This window comes from Lutra lutra, chromosome 13, assembly GCF_902655055.1.
Source record: "Lutra lutra chromosome 13, mLutLut1.2, whole genome shotgun sequence".
NCBI lineage: Eukaryota > Metazoa > Chordata > Mammalia > Carnivora > Mustelidae > Lutra > Lutra lutra.
The window spans coordinates 87,695,251-87,712,885 of NC_062290.1; the positions used below are offsets into that span (position 1 = coordinate 87,695,251).

The window sequence follows — 17,635 nt, forward strand, 5'->3', positions numbered from 1 at the left end:
AGAGAACCTTGACTTGCCATAGCAGGTCCTTCTATGCCATTTACAGATGTTATACATCTCTACTCAACTGTAGTATTTAATTTTTCTAAAAATCTGCATAGTCACTAAAAAGAACAAGGTAAATCTAAATGTACTGACATAGAAATATTTCCAAGATAATTTCTATTTTTAAAAATGTTACTTATTTAATCTCTACATCCACCATGGGGTTCGAACTCACGACCCCGAGATCATGAGTTGTGTGCTTTTCTCACTGAGCCAGCCAGGCACCCCCTAAGATATTTTCTTTAGTGGAAAAAATCAAGTTTCAGTGTAATAGCTCCACTAGCCTCCCATTTATGAAAATAAATTCTATGTGGATACACATACGTGTTTGTCACATATGTATATGTACATGTGGACATGGATGTGAACTTAACGTTGTATGCACAAATGTAGACAGCAAACACCTTTGTAAATGCATACAAAGGTCTGAGACTATCCACACCAACCTGGTAGAATGGTTATCAAAGGCAAAGGATGTGGACAGGGACATGGAGGACAGAAAGAGACAGATTTTACTTTGTGTGTGGTTTCACTTTTTCAACCAGCTTATATTTATTTGCATTTGCAATTCAGAAGTCTTTAGTGTGTTTTTTTAAAAAATCCATCTTCTTTATTGCCAGCATTCTCTTAGCAATTTAAACCTAGAAACTGAAGTAAATTAAAGTCCGTTTAAATGCGTTCTCTCATTAATTGAGCTCACTCTGGAACAGACTCTGAGAACTCCCAGGTGTTATATAAAACTAGGGATCTCATCTGCAGTTCAAGTTCATGGTGCAGATTCCCTGCTTCAAGTCCAACACTAGCAAACATTCAGATAAAATGAGGGTGTTATATGTAGATTTTGATTACATTCTCCTCAAAATATCCTGGCCAGATTCGTTCAGTCCTCCCCTTCACATCCCACGAGTATAAATGGAGTAACAAGATAAAATAAGATCAGATAAGATAGGATAAAATAAAATAAAATAAAATAAAAAGACAGTGGCTCAGTCGCTTAAGCGTCCCACTCTTGGCTTGGGCTCAGGTCATGATCTCAGGCTTCATGCTTAGCAGGAAGTCTGTTTCTCCCTCTGCTCCTCCCCACGCTCACTCTCCCTCTCAAATAAATCTTTTTTTAAATAACATTTTATTCATTTATTTGTCAGAGAGAAAGTACACAAGCAGGGGGAGCAGCAGGCCGTGGGAGAAGCAGGCTCCCTGCTGAGCAAGGAGCCTCATGTGGGACTCAATCCCAGGGCTCTGGGATCCTGATCTGACCTGAAGGCAAATGCTTAACCGACTGAGCCACACAGGCGCCCCTCAAATAAATAAAATCTTAAAAAAGAGAAAAAAAAAAAAAAGGACAATGAAGGCAACAAGGAGCTTTTTTGGGCTTTGGAATTTGATGTCGGAATGATTCACGATTTCTTAGTCTCGGGCCTCATTTAACACTGTGGCATGTTCAGGCATATCTGCAGCATGGAAAAATTTGAATTTATTACTCTTCATAATATCTTTTAGCAAATGTTTATCTAAAAGGGCATAAAACACCTATGAGCATTCGCAGCATTAATCTTTAGTTTGTTTGGCAGATGTGTCCATCAGGGTGTTTCCTCCAGACTTGCTTGTTGATGTCAGATAAAGTGTTCCTGGTGTTATTGTCACCTTAAATGTTGTAGACAAAGTTTTTATATCCCTGAAACCCTCTGTAAAATAGATCTTACTTAAAAGACTTAAGGTTGGGGCGCCTGGGTGGCTTAGTCGGTTGAGCGACTGCCTTCGGCTCAGGTCATGATCCGAGGCAGGGTCTTGGGATCAAGGCCTGCATCGGGCTCCCTGCTCAGTGGGGAGCCTGCTTCTCCGTCTCCCTCTTCTGCTCCCCCTGCTTGTACTCTCCCTCTCTGTCAAATAAATAAATAAAATCTTTTAAAAAAAAAGGCTTAAGGTTTATTCCAAAATTAAAGCCACAGTTAGGCACTACTATGCCCACTCCAGAACCACTAAAAGGAAAATGCCTGAAACACTAAGAGCTGGTCAGAGGACAGGAAATCACTAGAACTCTGCACATCTTGCTAATAGTGTAAGCTGGTGCATCGTGTTTGGAAGGTTAGCAATATCTACTAGAACTGAAGTCTGCCTCCTCTGGTCCCAGGCAGCAGCAATGAGTGCTCATGGCCGCCAAAAGACAGATACAAGACGGTTCACGTGACTTTATTCTTAACGACCCCAAACTGAAGACAACCCGTATGTCCATCAGCCAGAGGATGCATACATACACTGGGGACTAGCCACGCGGGGTGGGAGAGAGTGAGCTTGTTACATCCCCAACATGGATGAACATCACAGACATGGTGCCAAAGGACAAACCAGAATCAAACAAATACACACGCTAGGATTTCATTTCTTTGAAGTTCAAGAGCAAGTAAAATGAATTGTGGTGATAGAAGTCAGGGCAATGGTTACTTTTCACAGTATGACTGGGTACCTTCAGGGCATTGAAGATATTTTCTATCTTGATCCAGGGAGTGGTTCCACGGGTGTCTACATATTTTAAAAATCATTTACTATTCACTCAAGATTTGGGCCCTTTTCTGTCCGCTTCTGGTACTTACCATCAGAAACCAGAGATCATCTTTGGACCCGCTCTGGCCCGTGCGGTCTTGGGCAGAGGGTGCTTTTGTTGTTTTTTGCTTTAGTCTCCTTTCTTTGTCGGTTCCTGCATATGTTCGTGTCTTTACACCTCATCGTATGTGATTTTAACAAGGGACATGAAGTGTCTCACTCTGCGAGACTAACAACTTTTTTGGTGTTGGGGTCCCCCCCCCATTTTAATTAAGGATTCAGTGAAGACAAAAATTAAGTAGTTAGCTTTTTGATCATTAAAAAAAAAACACAGACACCTCACAATTGACACTTTATACTTGATAGAGATTTGGGGCATGCCACCGGCCAGAGTCCTGTCTGTGACTCTGAGACGCTCCTCCCATGTTACTCCATCCTGCGGTTGCTAGTGTTCAGAGCTCTGGGAGGGGAGAAGGCAGATTCGGTGCTTCAGAAGATCTAGAATGTGGGGGCCAGCTTTTACATCCGTTGACCCCCTTGGCAATCTCTGAAGCCTGTAGACCCCTTCTCAGAATGTTTTTGAATGCGTAAAACAGAATACACGGGATTACAAAGGAAAACAGTATGTTGAAATATATCAGAGGGGTGGGTCAGCTAGTTAAAACATCCGACTCTTGATTTCAGCTCAGGTCATGATCTCAGGGTCATGAGATCGAGTCCTGCATCAGGCTCACGCTCGGCTCGGAGCCTGCTTAAGATTATCTCCCTCCCTCCCCCACCCCTCCATGCTCTAAAAAACAGAAAAGAAATAGTTATCAGAGGCTTAACCCACTGAGCCACCCAGGCGCCCCAGATGGATTTTTTTAAACCTGACTTATGATACAGTAATATATATCCTTTTTTATCAGTATATTAAATAACAAATCCAGCAGCAGGACTTACAACTATTACAGTTTTGAACCAGGAAGATTGTAAACAGTGTTCAAGATATCTGCAGCCACTACAGTGAGTTCTGAAAATATCTGTGATTTGTGCGTGTGTGCATGCGTGTGTGTGTGTGTGCGTGTGTGCGTGCACATGTGTACGTGTGTGTGACATGGTTATCAGGGCTGTTTGTTCTACTGTAGTTCTGTTTTGTTGCTGTTGTTGTTTTGACCGACATTTGTGGTTGAAAGAAACATTTTTTTAAAGATTTTATTTATTGGGGCGCCTGGGTGGCTCAGTGGGTTAAGCCGCTGCCTTCGGCTCAGGTCATGATCCCAGGTCCTGGGTTCGAGCCCCACATCGGGCTTTCTGCTCAGCAGGGAGCCTGCTTCCTCCTCTCTCTCTGCCTTCCTCTCTGTCTACTTGTGATTTCTCTCTGTCAAATAAATAAATAAAATCTTAAAAAAAAAAGATTTTATTTATTTTTTAAGATTTTATTTATTTATTTGACAGAGACACAGCGAGAGAGGGAACACAAGCAGGGGGAGTGGGACAGGGAGAAGCAGGCTCCCCCGGAACAGGAAGCCCAGTGTGGGGCTCGATCCCAGGAACCTGGGATCATGACCTGAGCCGAAGGCAGACGCTTAACGACTGAATCACTCAGACGCCCCGAGATTTTTTTTTTAAAAGATTTTATTTATTTATTTGACAGACAGAGATCCAAGTAGGCAGAGAGGCAGGCAGAGAGAGAGGAGGAAGCAGGCTCCCCACTGAGCAGAGAGCCCCATGCAGGGCTCGATCCCAGGACCCTGAGATCATGACCCAAGCTGAAGGCAGAGGCATTAACCCACTGAGCCACCCAGGCGCCCCCCCGCCCGCCCCGAGATTTTATTTTTAAGTCATCTCTGCAATCAGCATAGGGCTCAAACTTACAACCCTGAGATCAGGAGTCTCATGCTCTACTGACTGAGACAACAGGTGACCCAAGAAACACTACATTTTTGTTAGAAGTTAGGGAAATCAAGTTTTTTTTTTTTCTTTACCCACATTCATGCCCTCCCTGCCTTCTTTTAGAACCCCTGGCATAGAGGTGCCTGGGTGGCTCAGTCATTAATCGTCTGCCTTTGGCTCTGGTCCTGATCACAGGGTCCTGGGATCAAGCCCCACATCAGGCTCCCTGCTGAGCTGGAAGCCTGCTTCTCCTACTCCCATTCCCCCTGCTTGTGTTCTCTCTCTTGCTGTGTCTCTCTGTCAAATAAATAAAATCTTTTTTTTTTTAAAGATTTTATCTATTTATTTGACAGAGATCACAAGTAGGCAGAGAGGCAGGCAGAGGGAGGGGGGAAGCAGGCTCCCCACTGAGCAGAAAGCCTGATGCAGGGCTCAATCCCAGAACCCTGGGATCATGACCTGAGCCAAAGGCAGAGGCTTTAACCCACTGAGCCACCCAGGCGCCCCAAATAATAAAATCTTAAAAAAAAAAAAAAAAAACACCAGCTGGCATAGAGCGTTGCTTCTCAAAGTTTAGTGTTCTTCCTAGTCACCTGGGATGCTTGTGAAACTACAGATTCTTGGGCCACGCCCACAGATCCTGAAGAATCTGAAATGGTCCCAGGGTAATATTTTAACAAATCTAGAAGCACAGAGTCAAGACCTGGTGCTGTGCCATCAAGTCTGGGAAGCTCCAGAGGCCCAAGTTCCTGGTTCCTTTAAAGTCTCCTCTCCAGGCTCTGCTGATGGTGTCTAGGATCTCAGGCCTTGGGACAATCGCACCAACCACAGTGACATCTGCTGGTAAAGGCCAGGTGCCTGAGCCGGACACCCCCTGTGTCTGGTCAGCTGATGCCTGAGGCTGGCTGGTGGGCCCCGAGGTCATGCCGCAGCTGCACGCAGCCCCGTGGTGTAGTGGGCTGTGGATGGGCATTGCCAGTGGTTTGTGATTATAAAGTGAATACCATTGACAATGAATCATCCAGAAACTCTACCGGAAGCAAAATCCAATTATCGTGTGCTCTTCTTGAGTCACACCAAAAGGTCAAAACTGAGAGGCAACATCTTAAACCGGAGATCAACATTAACGTCCCCAGTGAGGAGCAGATAGATGTCTTGAAGTACAGTAAGCTGGAAAGGACAACCCCCCCCCCCCCTTGTGTAGCCTTCTGACCAGGCACGCGTGCCCTGCCCCTCATCGTGGGGCAACATCAGACAAACCCAGAAGGAGTCATGCTAGATTTTAAAAAAGAAGAGGGGAGGTGTGTGCCGTATTCTTTAAAAACGTCAGTGTTGTAAAAGGCAGAGTCTGTGGAATGTTGCAGAAGAAGGGAATTTAGAGACCTGACAACCCCATCATCCTGCACTCAAAAGGGAAAATACTTTAAATGACGTTTTAAAGTCAATTCACAAGATTGGTATGCAGATGGTAGATTAGAGGTACCCTATCGTGTTAAATTCGTATAAGTTGGTAAAGCTATATTGTGGTTATGTAAGAAGATCTATTCTTGGGAAATACACACTGAGGCACTTAGGGATAAAGTGTTGTTATTTGTGCATCTTAGTCTTAAACGGTTCAGAAAAAATTATGTGTGTGTGTATGTGTGTGTGTGAGCAAAGGAATAAATGGGATAAAATATTCGCAGTAGGTAAATCTGTTAAAGGGTATACAGATGCTCTGTGCAGTCCCATTCCCACAACTTTTATGTAAGCTCAAAATTATTTCCAAATTAAAAAATATGTACATCGGGGCGCCTGGGTGGCTCAGTGGGTTAAGCCTCTGCCTTCAGCTCAGATCATGGTCTCAGGGTCCTGGGATCGAGCCCCGCTTCGGGCTCTCTGCTCAGCGGGGAGCCTGCTTCCCTTCCTCTCTCTCTCTGCCTGCCTCTCTGTCTGCTTGTGATCTCTGTCAAATAAATAAAATCTTTAAAAAAAATGTACATATATGTACATAGACTCAGTAGCTGATTTTTTAAAACTCAAGAAAATTCCATAAAAGCACAATACTAAGAAACGTTACCTACCTTTTTTACTCCTTGAAGAGTTTTTTAAATTGTATTTTTATTTAAATTAAATTTTTAAAAAAGGAAAAAAAAACAACCCTCCAAGATTGGCCCTGACTTAGTTCGAGCTCCACTGCTTAGGAGCTCAGCGACCTTAGGCAGCGTCGCTGAAGTGTCCGAGCCACACTTTCTTCATCTGAAAGTAGGGGATAAAATAAAATCTGTGTCACAAAGTTGGTGGAGATGCTATGGAGCTAATGCATATAAAGTACCCTTAAAGCTCTCTCAATGATGTCAGTATTTCCGGAGCATGAAAAAGACAGAAAGCATCCTAATTCACTTTTTAAGTTATATAATTCTGGAAGCATGACAGCACTTCGTACAGAAAAGAAACCTACAAGCTCCATCTCACTAACAAATATGTTACATAATTCATATTTTTTAAAACTCCAGCAGTGTATCGAAAGAATACTATACACCATGACTTAGTCGGATGTATTCCAGAAATTTCAGAAACATTCAGCATCGGAAGAGCCAGTAGTATAATTCATTACATTAGTCTGACTTTTCCGCCATTTAACGTATTCTCTTAAGAGTTGCCAAAAAAAACCTGTCAGCGCAATTTGGTATTGATTCCTGAGAATGGCCTCTACGTAAGCTTGGAATGGAAGGAAACCCCCTTCGACATGATAAAGTGACCACAAACGTCTGGGAAATCACCAGAAGCATATTAGAATCGGAAAAGTACATTCCAGTCATCTGCCGTATACACACGGCACAAAGTAGAGGCCAAAGGAGGTTCAGTGTGATTGCATTTTGGTAAGAAAAATGCGAATGTCTGTCCATGTAAGAAAAGAAGGAGAGGAAGCCATACCAAATCATGTCATGGTGACTATCTTTGGAGAGAAGATTCACATCATTCATTATGTTTACCCATAATTTCCCCCATTAACTGTGTGACCTCATGACACATTTTTACAATTCTACAACAAAAATATGAACTCGAGAGGCCGCAGAGATATTATTCCAGGTGAAATGGACCCGTCACAGGGGTACCAAACGGAAGGGCGTGCCTCTAGGGGGCGCCAACTCCCAAATATTTGGTTTGGGCCAGAAAGGAGAGAAAGTTCAAGTTTACACTCAAGTTGGAAGTAGTGGAGTCTGGGGTGGTTCCCTCCGTTCTTTCTCCTCTACCCAGAGGACCTTCCAAATGCTGCTGTGATGTGGCCGCGGGAACATGTGCTTACAGCCCTGTTCGTACGCTTTTGACGATGACTTCTCCGGTTCTTAGGCCCCAGGTTCCCTGCCTGCTTCTTGTTTACTTTCTGAATAAGCCTCTTAATGGAACGACTTTGTTCGATTACAGAATGCAACAGCTCTGCCTGGGACGTGGCGAAGAACAGACGTGCACTTAGAGAACCCAGAATACCACACCAGATGGTATTTCAAGTATTTTTTAGGACAAGGTAACTATGCCATTACGGTGGTTGGGAGGAAAGGATATTCAAGATGCAAATTAAGTGTTGGTGTAATTTTTTTCTGGTGCCCCTAAAAGTGTGAAACTAACCAGTTTAGGGACATTAATATCAGGTTAATAGCTTTGTCAATGGAAAGATTCGATTCAGTGTCAGTCCTAGGATTTTTCATATACATTCATATATGAAACTATAGATATATAGTTATATATAGAAGCTACATGTAAATATAGAGATGGAGATAGATGTGGGTTTTTTGGTTAGTTATTTTTGTCCCTTGCGAGTTAAAGGGAGCTCCGATCGTCTAAATAGTTTTTGGAGACCTAAGAAGAATTTGCAGGGTGGAAAACATCTTTAGACCTAACAAGGCAAGTGCCCTGTCTATAGTGGTGAGTTTTGAACACTTAGTTCAAGACAATGAGGGGGAAAAAAAGGAACCCTGAGCTCCAGGACCACCATAGAACTAGAGAGGCATTGTCCCGTGGGCTCTGGTAATGGGCGTTTATCACCTACCACGTGCCAGGTAGTAACCCTGGCAAAGGCAGTCATTCTCCCAACCTTCATGGAGACTCTAAAATGGATCTGAATCCTGTTCTGCCATTCTTAACCACAGAATCTTACGCTGGTCGCTCTCCACTTCTCTGAGACTTAATTTCCTTATCTGTAAAATGGAGGTGTTACTATTACATACCGAGTAGGCTTGAACAGGAGTTTCAGTGAGATACGCTGGAGAACGAGCCAAGCCCCATGCCTGGCACAAAGCGACAGCTCGGTCATTAACAGCGGCGTACATTTTAAGTGAACGGCTCGGGTGAACATATGTGGGAAGGCGGAAAACGGGAGTGTGGCTAACAATAGGAGAGACTGGGAAGGGAAGAATGATCACTGTTTCAGGATTCGAGAGGAGGTAGATAAATTGCTTGTCAGGCTAATGCCTCTGTTTCTAGAAGATGTGATGCGGGGACTATATCATGAGAGTGACCAGACCCAAACAATGTCTTTTTAAAAATCTGATACTGTTTTATTCTAAGAAGTTCACTTACTGGACAAGGCATATTTCTTTATAAAGATAGAAATCAGTGGGAAAGTTGTCATCCTCCTAAATGGTTGAAAGCATAGTGCCCAGAGCAGCGGTGACTTTAGAGAAAATTGGTGCCGTCAGTTCAGATGCTGAGAAACTCAGAGGTAAGGTAGGCTCTGGAATTGGTGAACTCAGGGGCTTGGTGCTGTCATCAAGGCTGGCCCTCCTCAGGGTCACAAGGTGGTTGCAGCACTTCCAGGCATCACTTCTAGACACCGCCCATGTCCAGAGGAAGGAGCAGGCCATCTTCAAGAATAAGGAAGCCTTTCCAGAAACTGCCTGACCCATTTCTCCTCCTGTCTCGTTGGCCAGAATTGGTCACGTGTCCATTTCTGAACCAGTCACTGTCAAGGAGAATGTCAATGTGATCAGGTTCTTTCCGGAGTGGGGTTTGGGATTCTTGTTACACGCTTATGTGGGAAGGAAAAATTGTCTACTCCCATCAGGGCCTGGAGGAACCAGTGGGTCTTCACTGTTCTAAACCTGTCTCTTTTCCAGTCCATCAGAATTATATTGGAAATGATGCTGAGAAGAGCCCCTTCTTCCTGTCCGTGACCCTCTCTGACCAAAACAATCAGCGTGTCCCTCAATACCGAGCGATTCTTTGGAGGAAAACAGTAAGTACCTGGCTTACACCTGAGTATCACCACCACCCCGAGTTTGATGAATGTCTTTGTCACAGTGGTTCAGGGGAGTCTTTTTCTATGAGGTTCTTTGAGTTTGGATATTCAGAATTATATGATTCAGAGGTGGGGCCTTCAAGCTCTGAGTGTAACCACAACTTGCCCCATACGAGCCACTACCTGGACATGTCCATTCCCTCTGTCTCGTGGGTGGACGACGAAGTGTATTGTACAGAATATTAACCTTAACCTTGGCTGTTACTAACACTGAAACTGACCAGCCGGCTCAGCTTCAACTAAAAGAAACAAAATGTACTGGAGGAATATAATGTTGTTACTGGGATACATCCCACAGCCTGCTCCTGTTTCCCTGGGTCGTTCAGTCCAGCACTGAATCTGCTGTGCTTCTAGAATTTCTTTGAGGCTTAGCCCCCTTCATCAATTTCCTGAGGTAGGAAGATGACTCGAGTCTTAACAAGACAAGTACCCCATCCGTGGTGGCTTCTGGGGACAGTGACCTGAATAAAGGCATGTCCCTTCAATTCAGAAATTCAGGCCTCTAGGTAGCTCAGGAAGATTCTCTTATGTTCACTATCGCGGCTTTCCCTTCTCTTTTCTGATTTCTTCAGTAATTCTTTGAGTTGATATCTTTTCTTATTATTTTCTTCCCTTGGGCTTTTTTTTTTTCCTTCGCTTCTCTGAGAGGCATTAATAGGCATTAAGGACACTGGAAAGAACAGAGGGTTTGGAATTAAGCAAACCAGTGTCAAATGACATCAGTAGCAAATTCATTCGTTTCAATTTGTGCAAATTGCTGATGCTCTCCATTTTCTTCTTTGTAAACTGGGGAAAACTCTTGGCTGTGGCTCACAGGGGGCCGAGGACTGTATTAAGTGAGGTCTTCTTTGAAAATCCACATTTACATGGTGTCCTAAATCCCCAAATCTTAAACTGCTTAGACACCTGAAGGATGAAACATTTTACTTGTGAATCAGTGAGTACAGTGGATAATTAAGAAGCAATAAAATAAATCACACTCAGAAAACCTTATTCCTCTTATGTGGTGGTCTCGCTTTATAGACATGTTTGTTGAAAGTCATTACCGAGGAATGCTGGGTGGCTTCATTGGTTGGGCATCTGACTTCAGCTCAGGTCATGATCTCGGGGCTCCCTGCTCAGTGGGGAGTCTGCTTGTCTCTCTGCCCCAGCCCCCAGTTGCACACGGTCTCTCTCCCTCTCAAATAAATAAATAAAATCTTAAAAAAAAAAAAAAAAAAGAAAGAAAGAAAGCCATTACCTAATCATTGTATGCAAATTTTTCTCTCAGCAACATAGTATTTCAAAAATTGCTATGTCTATCTTTTTGGGAAAGAACGAATACAGGAACTTAAAGAAACAGTAATTTTTGTATATACACACACTCAAAAAAACTAATTTTTTTACACACACACTTTGAAAAAAATTGTAATTTTTATACATATATATATATATATATATATACACACACACACACGTATATAAACACATTTGCATGCACGCATACAGATACAGCAACTTCAGAAAGCCCCGAAAGAATTTCTAGGAACCAGGGGCGCCTGGGTGGCTCAGTGGGTTAAGCCACTGCCTTCGGCTCAGGTCATGATCCCAGGTCCTGGGTTCGAGCCCCACATCGGGCTTTCTGCTCAGCAGGGAGCCTGCTTCCTCCTCTCTCTCTGCCTGCCTCTCTGCTTACTTGTGATTTCTCTCTGTCAAATAAATAAATAAAATCTTTAAAAAAAAAAAAAAAAAGAAAAGAATTTCTAGGAACCATTACAGAATAGACTGTGGTTAGAAACTTTTTGTGATGATTAAAACTAGTGACTGTGCTAACAGGAAAATCTAACATTTATTGAGCAGTTACTATATGCCACATATTATATACTAAGCTTTCCCAATGCCTTATCTCAAGAGGTATTATTGCATGTTAGGGATATTAAATGATGTGGCTGAGGGCACATGCCCGAAATTGGCAGGCCAGGCAGAACTCTGGACTGCACACCGAGCTGTGAACGCTGCACATAATTAATTCTGCATGTAGCTCTTTGACTCATGCTGTCTCTCTCCCTAGACCGTGAGCTCTATGAAGGTAGGAGACATATCTGCTTTGTTCTCACCCAGCCTGCTTCGTGGCACATAGAAGTAGCTCAGGAAGTATTTACTGAAGGAATTAATGAATGACACCAAAGTCCTGCCTGACCGGTGTCCTCTGCTGCCTCCGTTTATATAAATGTCCATGTTATGTTGCAGAAATTTTTCTCCTTTTAAGCAGGTTTAAGGAAAAAACCTAATGTAAACCCCAGTTCACTTTTACTCGTGAATGATTTCCTGGAGAGGGGTTTTGGTTCTTGGCTCTCTCCCCGTGTCACTGAAGTGGGGGGTGTCAGTCTTGCCCTTGTCGGGGCTGTCCTGGAGGAGAGGTGACACACTGGTGTTGTAGGGCTACGTGCCCGTTGTTCTCAAGTTCCCCCATGACAGTCTTTTCCCATTATTCACCTAATGAGAAGCGATTGTGCTCTTGTCCGAAGCCTCTTATCTTCTGCACCAGGAAGACTGTTTTCTGGTCTGATTAGATTTTTAAAGATTTTATTTATTTATTTGAGAGAGAGAGAGAGAGAGAGCAGGGAGGGGAGATGAACAGAGGAAGAGGGAGAAGCGGACTCCCCACTGAACAGGGAGCCCGACAACATGGGACTTGATCCCAGGACCCTGGGATCATGACCTGAGCTGAAGGCAGACGTTTAACTGACTGAGCCACCCATGCCCCCTAGCCTGTTTTTTTTTTTTTTAAAGATTTTATTTATTTATTTGACATACACAAGTAGGCAGAGAGGCAGGCAGAGAGAGGAGGAAGCATGCTCCCCCTGAGCAGAGAGCCCGATGCAGGGCTCGATCCCAGGACCCCGAGATCATGACCTGAGCCGAAGGCAGAGGCTTTAGCCCACTGAGCCACCCAGGCGCCCCTTGTTTTTGTTTTAACTTATTTATTTAATGCTTGCTAATTACGCTATTCCAGTCTGTCTGGCTGAAATATTCTCTTTGGATGACCCTGCCCCTTTTGGACAGTCTTTCCGATTTCTTTCCCCTCCCCTGCTCCTCTTGAAGTTGCTGTTTGGGTGCACCAGGAGAGGGCTTATGGGATCTCATGGTGGCAGGACGAGAGGGCCTTGAGTCCATATGGGGCCCTCTGGGTTCTTTCTGGGTTCTGTTGTCGATCTGGTCTCTGAACTGGCAACCATCAAGAGGTAACTGGTCGCCTCTGGCCTTTTTGGGTCACTGGAAAGTACCACCACTGAAATCCACGGTCACAGCCATTTGCCCCTTGTGGTGAAATCACTGCACGCCGTGACCTCTGTGACCCAATCCCAGGTATCCACTAGTCACTTAGCCTCTCAGTTCCGTCCTCACCTGCATCCCCTGCAAGGCCCTGGGTAGGTAGGGAGGAGCAGAAACCTTGCTTTAGGCTCACATGTCTAATCTTGCTGACTGTCTATGCCTGAGGCTGCTGAGTTAACCACCGCTCATCAGGTTCAAACAGGTTCTACCTGGACTTCAAGATTCCTGCAGAAGGGCATGCCTAGGAAGCGACCCCCTAGTCCAGATGTTCTTAGGTGTCTCCAGGTCCTATCTTGACATATGGGCAGCGTCCCTCACCCTCTTCGAGGCCTACCCTCTGAAGGGCAGAATTAAGGGCCCCGCATCTAACCCCTTAGCTTTCCTCCCTTCTTTCTTCCTTCCTTCCACCAAAACAAGAAAGGGCAGTTTCATACTTCCGCCACCTTTCTGGAATGGATTTTCTCAATGTCCTGCCTTCTTCCTCAGGGCAGAGACAGCCACTCTACCTCCTCACCTGGGGAGGCTGCTAGGTACTGGAGGAGGGAGGCTGGGGCAGATACAGGGGGGAGTTTTGCTTTTTTACTATCTGAAGATGTTGTCTCTGTTACCTGATAAATTGTGATGAATATTCTGAAGGAAACAGAGGCAGAATGATATGGGAGACTGACTTCAGATCAGATAGCACAGGGAAAGGTTTTTGAGGAGGTGACATTTAAAGAGACCTGCAGGAAGAAGGGGAACTAGCCACATAAAGATTGAGGGAGGGCACCTGGGTGGCTCAGTCGGTTAAGTGTCTCCCTTCGGCTCAGGTGGTAATCGTGGGGTCCTGGGATGGAGCCCCATGTTGGGCTCCCTGCTCAGTGGGGAGTCTGCTTCTCCCTCTGCCTCTGCCCTTCCCATTTGTGCTTTCTCTCTCGCTTACTCTCTTTCAAATAATAAATAAAATCTAAAAAAAAAAAAAAAAAATATATATATATATATATATATGGCAGGGGGCAGGCAGGGAACATTCCAGAAAGAAGGAACAAGGAAGACAAGACAAATGAGGAGCTCTGGAACTCCTCTTGCTGGCCCTTGGAGAAGTCAGTAAGGGGCGAGTTGGACTGCCGGTCCCCCATGAAGGCACCAGGGCTGGCCTAATGAGTCTGTCCTCCTCTACCAAGAAGTGCGGGGCCTTCTCCAGAGCTTTGGACCCAGACCATGCATCTCAAAGGAGGGCAGGCCAAGCATCAAGTGGTGGTACTGAAGGGGTGGGAGGGACTGAAAAATCAAAGCAGAGCTTGGCAGGAGGGGTCCATTGTGAAGCCCCTTTGGGTCCAAAACTAGTGCCGGAGGCTGCAGGAAATGCAAAGAAGCCATGAGCCTCCGGCATGAGCTTACAGTTCATTCTAAAACAGACAAATAGCTAAATGTATGAACCCTGATTTAAACAGTCTTGTCCCTCTGTGCTGTGTTTCTTCTAAACACAAAGAAAAGACTTAAAAAAAAAAAAAAAAAAAAAAAACCCTCATCCTTCCTGTAAATTCCACCCAGACAACGAAGCTAGTAAAAAGAAGAGGCTCAAAGTCCAGGCTGCTCAGGGATAATCACTGCAGGAGCCTTACAGACACCGGCTCACCTGTGCGCATGCGCACACACCTGCGCGTGCGCAGACACACACACCCGCCATGTTAAGGGGGTGATGTCCCACATGTACTTCCATATCCCTGTAATGCTCAACTGGTGTTGCCTGATAGATACTCGTGCTCGACTCTGAGGAGGCCTCTGTTTATCCCACTGGAAAACAGAACTGAAAGTTGTTTTTTGTTGGAGAGCAACTCTGCAAAGCTACGAAAGGAAGAAGATGGGGAGGAAGAGCTTTGCCAGCTTGTGAAGAAAAGTACAAATCATGGTCCCCTGAGCCTGGGGTCTCACATCCGTGTAGGCAGCTCGTAAAGATGTCACCATCAGCCAGGCAGGGGCTGGGTCCTCTCCTGCTCCATTCGTTCCCCTCTCGGGCTGCCCTTGGCTTCTCTTAAAACCGCATTTATTGTGCTTGGTGAGAAGACAAAGTAGACAAGGTAGGGGCTGAGTGGAAAGGTCAGATTCAAGACCCTCTTCTAGAAGGGTTGGCATCCCATACAGCTGAGCACAGTGGAAGGTAGGCCAGGGCCAATAAAAAGAGCAAGGCTAGGGGCGCCTGGGTGGCTCAGTGGGTTAAGCCTTTGCCTTCAGCTCAGGTTATGATCTCAGGGTCCTGGGATCCAGCCCCGCATCGGGCTCTCTGCTCAGCGGGGAGCCTGCTCCCCCCTCTCTCTCTGCCCTCTCTGCCTTCCTCTCTGCCTACTTGTGATATCTCTGTCAAATAAATAATTAATTTTTAAAAAAAAGGAGCAAGGCCACCGAAATAACTTGGGTTTCAATGGGTGGTTTATGTGGAACTTGAAAATGCCTATTCCCATCATAATATTCCTCTGTATTGGAAATCTCCTGAAGTCTCTGTACCATAAACTACATTGGCTAATAGAGAACCCATGAGAAGGGCTCTGTTTAGAGGGACTTCTGATGGTTTGCTGGGTACCCTGGTACTGCTCCCCAGCCTGGAGTGGGGGTGAGGTTACCAGTTCTCCAGGGGCATGGGTGTGAATGTTTAATTTGCCAACAGATCACGGACTTGACAAAGTTGAAGAACTCTACTCCGACACCAGTGTTCGGGGCTTGGACAGATGAGTTGGCAGGTGTATCTCGAAAATACAAGGAAAATCCTATATCCTTCCTTGCCCATTTCCTGTAAGAAATGCCCTGCATCTTTCTCTAGCTGTTTGTGTGGCCAATTTTATTATTAGTCAAAGCTAGAAAGTTTTAAATGTGTACTACATCGTAATCCCTTTTGCTAAATGTGCAGTGTAAACTCTTTGTGGATGACAAATCTGTATTGTATTTTTTTTAGAGATTAAGAAAGTAGCACTCATCTCTGCTGGGTGTTTGGGCGTGGGCCTGAACCGTTTGGGCAACCTTTCATTCTTTCCCTTTCACACAGCAAATATCCATTGAGTGCTTTCCATGAGTTAGTCACAGTGAGTGCTCATTTCGAGAGGGAGAAACAGAGTTTAAATAGTAAACGCAGAGGGGCACCTGGCTGGCTCAGTCTGTAGAGCATGTGACCCTTGATCTCAGATTTGTGAGCTCAAGCCCCTGGTTAGTTATGGAGACTACTTAAAAAAAGAAAAATATATATATAGTAAACACAGAAAAATATAAAAGTACATGTTATGAAAACCTCTCTGAAAGATTCAAGTGAGTTCTAGTTCAGAAAGCCTTCGGCTTGGAGATACCATATGTAGGTCCCGTTGAATTTGCAAAGACTGCTTTCTTCTTGTTGTCTTTGAGGCTGATGTGACTCTTGGCTCAGAAACCAAAGCCCTTCTCATCTCAGCCATATGGCTCATCTGCTCACCACACCTCTGACCCCAAGGGCCCCCAGTATACAAGTCTGTATATTGAGGAGTAATGCTTAAATCCATAATGTTGGGTTTGGGGGATAGGGAAAGATGCTGTTGAGCCTGAGCAAGATTTTCCCACCATAGAATGTGTATCTTCATATATAGATTCATGGCCAGTGAAAGCTCTTTCAGAGATGGAAGTCGCCAAACTTCTCACTGATCCGGTGTTTTGACTTTCCAGGGTACCCAGAAAATATGCCTTCCGTACAGTCCCACAAAAACTCTCTCTGTGAAGTCCATCTTAAGGTGAGTACTCAAGAAGAGGGACCCAACACCAGGAGCCTTATTAGTATTTTTCTCCTGCGATCATTCTGATGTCACTTTTCTACTTTGTGGAGCCCTGACTGCATCCCAGGCATTTTGCTACGCCTCGGACACGCAGTGCCCCCCTGCCGTCTTCCCAGCAGCTCTGCAGGACCGGGCAGTGCTGTCACCCTGCTCTGGAGAGGCGGAGGGGGAAGCACAGAGAGAGGAAGATCACACAGCCAGCTCCGCTCTCACGCATCTCCCAGCTGCCGACGTAGCCTGTTCCTTTCTTCCTGCATGCCGGCAGATACTTTGGTTTCCTAAAGAAAATCAAGAAATATTTTTCCTCTCATTTTCCTGCTTTGAAATAGAAATGTATATGTCAGCAAGTGTGTCTTAGAGAAGAATGTGCTTATTCTTTGCAAAGAGAGTTAAATGAATGGAGAGTCTAGCTGCTCTGTGCTCAGCTGCCTCTCCTGCCCCCACCTTTCCGTCCCCCTCCTGGCTCTCCCGTGCTGGCTGGCAGACCTGCCCCCCTCCCCAGGGAATGCCGCCATTCAAGCGGCACCTGTTGCTGCGTCCGGTCCAGCCGAGAGGTGGCTTCATAGTGACAGCAGCTTCTGTTTGTTGGGCACCGTGCTAAATGCCCTGTGGTCATTCTCTTAGTAAAATCTTAAACCAGCTCCGCAAAGTAGACCCATTATTACGTGCCCTCCACCAAGGAGGAATCAGAGCCTCAGAGAAGTGAAGGGATTTGACAAAGATCTCACAGCTGGTATACTACAGAGCTGGGATTTGAACCCAGGCCCCTAGCATCCCTGCGTTTGGGCCATTAGCCACCAAGGCCCACATC

At 45.1% G+C, this 17,635-nt stretch overlaps 1 protein-coding gene across 10 annotated transcripts in view; it reads left to right on the forward strand.

Moving 5' to 3' along the window:
• GARNL3 (GTPase activating Rap/RanGAP domain like 3) overlaps positions 1-17,635 on the forward strand; it is a 143,662-nt gene that overhangs the window by 69,640 nt on the left and 56,387 nt on the right. For all 10 annotated transcript variants that reach the window (XR_007122267.1, XR_007122266.1, XM_047699901.1 and 7 more), the window contains 3 exons: positions 7,870-7,969; positions 9,558-9,676; positions 16,718-16,782. Coding sequence is in view for 7 of the 10 variants with exons in the window: in XM_047699901.1 (XP_047555857.1) it covers positions 7,870-7,969; positions 9,558-9,676; positions 16,718-16,782 (284 nt within the window). In the remaining 3 variants the exon portion in view is untranslated. The remainder of the gene's footprint in view (positions 1-7,869; positions 7,970-9,557; positions 9,677-16,717; positions 16,783-17,635) is intronic.